The following is a 6470-nucleotide window of genomic DNA, read 5'->3' on the forward strand; positions in this document are numbered from 1 at the left end:
CATGAATTATTCATGTTCTCTTTCGTTCATTCTCTCTCTCTCTCTCTTATTTATTCGTTCGTTTTATTCCTTATTCGCTGCATCTTTTTACTTATTTCTTTATTTACTTTATTCCCTTTTTATCCCTTTCCCTCATTCATTTATTCATCCATTTGTTTTCTTATCCCAGTCCTTTCTGTCTGGCGGAAAATGATAGGCATCATTAGCTTGTATCACAGCTGGATCATCTAAATTTTATGGCTTAAGCGTGACTGGATTCCGCTCTCAACTTGCTCTGTCGCACCTCAGCCTGTTCTACTACATTTGTGCCATCGTCCGCAGAAAAAAAAGTCGTCCAAGAAATTAAGCAGATTGGAGAAAATATCATTTGATTCAACATTAAGCACAATAGTAGTAGTGACTAGTTACCTGCTGTGGTTATCTAGGCTTTAATTCCTACATTTTCGGGGGTTTTGCAGTTGATTCTTCACGGGCGTCAAAACTACGTATCTGATTAAATCCATTTGTTTAAGGAAGTAGTGTTTTATTTACAATCCTTTAGAACTTGAAACTACAAAGACGAGAGGGGATATAAGTAAAAAAGTAATTGGTGAGGCAAGAGGTGTTCGAGAGGCTTGCAGGAAATACGTAGTGGTATTAAACAGAAAAATAATACCAGGAACAAGTGAAATTTAAACAAAGTGGAAATTTCGGCATTAAAACAAGTACACACATAAAAAATGTTTATGCGGTTGGATTTATGAAAATGTGAAACGAATGTGAAATGCAGAATCGCACAAAGGTAACATAAGATTAAGAAATATTTGAGGAGCAGTGTTATAGTCTCAGTAAATCTCTCAAACCTTTACTTCTTAGGACCGTACCTATGAATAACAATGAAAGAGGAGGCAAAAAGAAACACAGTTGTATTATATATATGGTGCAACAGGAAAAGGTTAAATATCACCAAGTGTTGACATCAAATGATCAGGTTCTGCAAATGATTCCAGAAGACCGGTTTTATGAAGGAAACTTCAGGAAGTTTGAATCTGCTTGGCACTTTTTGCGGAGAGATGGTGAAGGGATTCATGGAGAGGAAAGGCAAAATATAACGTGCTTAGCTGGCAAGGAAAAAAGATGAATAACTTTAGAGAAACAGGTATGTGATTAATATATGTGATGATTTACATGTACATGTTTAGACTTTATAGGGACATACACATTCCCGTACCCCCATCAAACCACCACCTCCAGACATATGTATAAGTCCTATTTTGTACAATTTCCAAAGCCCATAACACAATGATACATGTTTGCCTTTCATGCTCACATTATTAGAACCTGTTAAAAACATCTTTTTGGCGTATCAGTTTGCATTGCCTATATATTTATGCAGTGTAATCCACTCCGACTAGCCAATCAGAGCACGATACTTTTTGACTCTGTACATACGCCTCAGATAGGAATTTACCTTTTCATTAATTAGAAATTGCATCATATGTCTCTTGATGGTTAATGGTTAAAAGCGAAATAAATGTGCTGGACATCTAAGGTCATATAGCACTATAAGAAGGTTTAGTAAAGGGTGATGTCATGTGATAGTTGCTATCCGTCAACTATCTAGAGTAATGTTGGAAAGTTGAAGATGGTTAAGGTGGTTGATGAGGGAAAGGGTTATGGTGGTTTAGGTAAGGGAATTATATCAAGGATATGACGTGGGTCTGGTCTGTGAGAACGGAAACCGCAAATATTCCAATGTAGGAGAGCTATATCTTAATCATTTTATGAGTGAAAGCGCCGGTACGTGTTGGGGAATCGGGGGGGGGGGGAGGAGCTAGGGGTGTTGTGACATGAGTGATTCCCGTGTGTATCCGGGAGGGAGTGGAAAGGATAGAGGGGATGGAGGGAGGGAGAATGTGCGTATAGTTGGAGAATGGGGTGGGTTGTGTTGGGAGGGAGTAGGAGGAAGTGGTGTGGGGGGAAAATTAGTGGTAGGAGAATGGATATCGGAAGGATGGATAGTTGGAGTTGAAGGGGATGTGTTGTCTTGGGAGGGATTAGGAAGAAGGGTCTAGGGGTGCTATGAGTAAGAGGGGGATGAATATCAGGAGGATGGGTATCGGGAGGATGGATATCGGTGGTGGACGGAATTGAGGGGGTTAGGTTGTGTTGAGAGGGAGTAGGAGGAAGGGGTGTAGGGTGAATATGAGTAGGAGGGGTTTGGATATCGGCGATCACTTCAAGTGTGGAGGGAGCATGAGTTAAAGAATTTTGTGTCTCAAATTCCATAGTTTCTGCAGTGGAGTTGGTTAGAGAGTTTTGTGGGACAAAGGTTTTCTTATGAGGGGGGAAGAGGAGACTGGTGTCTGAGGAGTAGAGGTAAATGTAGGTGGAGGTGAGTGTGCGGTAGGGGAAGAAGGAGTGGAACGTTTAGTCTGTCTACTGCTGGTAGTGCGGGGAGGGAGAGGGGATGGTGTTGGGGCTGTAGGTGAGATTGGAGCTGTGGTTGAAATTGGGGTGTCTGGATTTAGAGTGGCAAAAGAATTTGACTGGGGGAGGTAGAATGTAGAAGTGGAAGTGGTGGAAGTGGGGAAGTAAGTAGGTATAGGGGAGGGTGTAGGAACATCTTGAGGTGGAGGGGGAGGGGCAGAGCGAGCGACATTACTAGAGTAGGGAGTATGAGAGAAACCTTGTCGACGTGCTTCCTGCCTGGCTACACGTAAAAAAAGAGACCATTTTTGTATCTGAGAGTTGCTACCTCAGACTCAAACTTGTAAGTGGGACACCCTCTATAAAATACATTATGGGGGTCGCCGCAGTTAGCACATGTACGTGTTTGCGCAGAGCAGTTTGATCTGTTATGACCAGGTTGGGCACATGGAGGGCATCGGTCTGTGGAACGGCAGTGTTTGGCAGGATGTCCAAAGCGCCAACAGTTTTGACATTGACGGGGAGGGGGTTGGTTTGGTCGAACAGGGAGGGATTGTCCACCAATGTAGATACGACGTAAGGGAAGGTCATGTGTACGGAAACTAATTTTGGCAATGTTGATCGGTTTCTTTCGTTGACCTCTTGGAGGAATGGTGTAGCAATGTATTGATTTCACATCTTGGTCTTTGAGGCATCCTAATAAGTCTTCTCCACAGTCTGACCAATCTTTGGTATCGACTGGGCAGTTTGCTGGGGAGAGACAGACAGTTCCTATACAAGTATTAAGGGTTGGATGAGGTTCTGCAGGAATGGGATTGCCAGAATGCTGTTAGATTTGATAGTGCTATAGATTCAGTTTCTGATCTGACTGTAACGAGACGGGAGCGATCGCTTCTGGTATAGAAAAGGACTCTGCCCACTTGTTTATGGAGGCATTGTTGAAAGAGAAGAGTGTTGCCTGAGTAAGGAGCTGTGGAAGGGATCACGAAAAATCGGTCCCATTTAGCTGGGCTAAACAGAGTATTTAAGATATTTGTAGGGTTGGTGGCGGTGGATGGTGGAAGAGGGAGTATTATGGAGTGATGGACAATAAAGCTGTAAGGTATTAATAAAGGAGTATGGGGTGCTTGATGAAGGTGATGGGGGTAGAGTTGATGAATTTTAGGAAGTTGGGAAGGTAGGAATGTCTTCTGGAGATTGAGTCTCTGATTGGGTGGGTAATGCATTCGTAAGCAATGACGAGTGGGTAGTAGTTTCAGTGTTCAGAGTCGTAATCCAAGGAGAGCCTGGGGTCGGGGAGCCGGTGGGGCTATTTGATGAAGGGGCAAGCCTTATTGTCCCTAATGGGGTTATTACATCTTCATTACTGGCCATGGGAAGCCTTGATTATGTAAAGGGAAATAAACAGTCCACCCCCAGTGCCCTGTACGGGGGTAAGGGCTAGACAACTAAATCAGGGGAGTACCGTGCCCATGGTTCCCGCAGGCCGTTCAGGACTGGCACAAGGTCAGCCTTTCATCCTTTCAGCACGGCTCTTACACCTTAGGAAGTAGATAGTAGAAGGGGTTGGAGAAGGGACAGAAACAAAAAGCTGGAGGGGGAAAAGACCATGCAAAATTAGTTGAGTCGAGGGCTGAGGCCCTAGGCAGGGGAGATCCCTGCATTGGGTCTCAGTCTCCGTCTCCTAAGCCCCCCACAACAACAACAGTCAAGGGATTGAGGGTCTGTAATTAGAAATTGCATCATATGTCTCTTGATACAAAATTCTTATATAAAGGTTCACAAAACTTTTCTTTGTCTTTTTAGCAGTACACCATTTAGACATGTGTTCACTTTATACAGGTAAAATTTGAAGTCAATCACGATAGTCACTGAAACGACATGGTAGGAATTTGCAATGTCAGATGCTGTGGTATTGCCTAAAGTGGGATGAATATCTTCAAAATAGATCTTTACCTCTATGGTCTTCTATAATATAACCTTACAAACTTAAAAATAACAAAGAAAAGACAGTATATCTTTATTTGTTGATATAATTCAAGCAATAATAGTAGTAAATGCCCGTGATCATTGGAATTATCCAGTTGAGATTCAGACTGTATGCAAACACAGAGCTTAATCATGGTGGATACGAAAAGATGCAAACTATCATGTAACTTCCACTTTTCACTGGAAGAAAAATGCATATAACAAGAAAAAAGTATTCTGACTAAATCCAAGAAATAAGTTTCCAGAAAGTTTTGTCTGTGATTTAAAACTTACCAGCATAGAATAACTGAATTGTTTACCACTGACATTATTATGTGAAAATAAGGAAAATAACTTTTCTTTTAACTTTGTATGTCTTTATGTTAATGATATTGGGTTATGTAGCAGCCATGAAGGAACATCAAACAATGTATTAGTGTTATGGGTTTTGGAATGCCATAAAAAGGGCCTGTATTTACATTTTTAAAAATCTTTTGATCCACATATTCATCTTATCTAAAAAAGTGCCCTTTTTGCCACAGAAGTAAATGAAATATATTCTATTCTTTTCATTATTACAATTATAATTTTATTTTAATTTTTCTTATCAATTACTGTAGCTCTTACAGTCAGAATCACTATCACCATTACTACCATCATCATGATTATGATCATGATCATCACTGTGAGCATCATTATTATTAAAAGGCATAATTTAACTCAAGAATATTTATGGACGAGTAATTTTCACATTTTTAAACCCTTAGAGACGACTATATATTTGCCAATACTGGGCATTCCAATTATGAGAAATGTTATATTTATATATGAAATAAGGTTTGCTATACATAAGTATTTGCTTGTTATCTTTGTCTTCTTACTAAAACTGAGTTTATATATTTCTATAAACAGCTGGTTACAAACTTCTTGATATACTTTAAAATGAATTTGCCAAAATGTGAACATTTTCTTTTTCCTGAAAAATGAAGTTATTACTGGAAAGATTAAGTAACTGACCCTGCAAAAATAAACATTCATTTACCTTTGGTTATCCCAAGGAGGAAAATCAAAGAAAAGAACTATTACATTTTTCATTTTTACTGAAATAAAAAGTTCAGTTACAAAGTTAATATTCCACTGGTACTTTCATCACTCCACTAAATTAAATGCTTCTTCCCCTTAATGTGCTTATGCTTTCAAAAAAAAAATTATAATAATGCATAGACCATTTATTAAATAATCTTGCAAGGCAAATGAATGAAGAAGCGAATTCAGAACATCAAGTATCAACTATCCCTGGTAGAATTCTGGCAATTCATTATGCAAGAATACGCGGCGTTCAACCCCTTCCTTGGTAATGATTGCAACACGCACAACGCCTCCACTGCTTCCATCACGTGTCAGGGCAAGGGTCAATGCTGAGGGAGAAGAGATTTCTATGAGCACAAAGTACCTGAAAATACTAATTGGTTGCCTTCACGTGATATTTTAATAGTATAACTGAATCTGACTGATAATACAAATCATTTCAGCATTTTAACTTTGAATCATCTTTGGTAATATCACACAAAGATATAAAAAAACTATAGATTACTTTGGCCATCTTGAAAATAACATCAAAACAAGTTAAGCTAGTATTTGCAGTCTTCTAAACTTTTTTTAAGTAACATAAAAATTAAGGCATAACTTCTCAGTATAAATCTGATGTCAACATCTGAAGAGAGAGAATAAAAGAGACCAAAAACCTCAAAACAAAAAAGGGGAACTTACTGTTTTTGACAAAATCAACTGTCTGTTCTTTGTTCATGTTGGGCTTGTAGGTGGCATCCACGTAACCCCACACAAAAGTACTGCCCGAACCGCCGATGGCAATGGGCTGTCGCACAATCATACCACCCAAGGGAATGGTGTACACCTGAAAGGATTAACAAACTCGTAGAGGCAAGGGGGGAGGTACAGTGTGAAACTCTCTTACTTGTTTATGCCTTATTGATGTTAATATAATTTTAGCCCTTGAATAACTCAGATCAGATTACTCTTATAGCAAGTGATATTGGCAAAAAAGATCTATCAATCAATCATTCAATCAGTTA

At 39.5% G+C, this 6470-nt stretch overlaps 1 protein-coding gene across 1 annotated transcript; it reads right to left on the minus strand.

Annotated features, from left to right (window-relative positions):
* Positions 1-5459: 5459 nt before the first annotated feature.
* LOC138866468 (proteasome subunit beta type-6-like) lies at positions 5460-6312 on the minus strand. The gene is made up of 2 exons (XM_070139226.1): positions 6148-6312; positions 5460-5795 (listed from the first exon to the last, which is right to left on the minus strand). Exons 1-2 carry the CDS (start codon positions 6266-6268, stop codon positions 5668-5670), a joined length of 249 nt encoding a protein of 82 aa, XP_069995327.1. The 5' UTR covers positions 6269-6312; the 3' UTR covers positions 5460-5667.
* Between the last annotated feature and the right edge of the window lie 158 nt (positions 6313-6470).

Source organism: Penaeus vannamei, chromosome 25 (genome assembly GCF_042767895.1).
Source record: "Penaeus vannamei isolate JL-2024 chromosome 25, ASM4276789v1, whole genome shotgun sequence".
NCBI classification, from domain to species: Eukaryota; Metazoa; Arthropoda; class Malacostraca; order Decapoda; family Penaeidae; genus Penaeus; species Penaeus vannamei.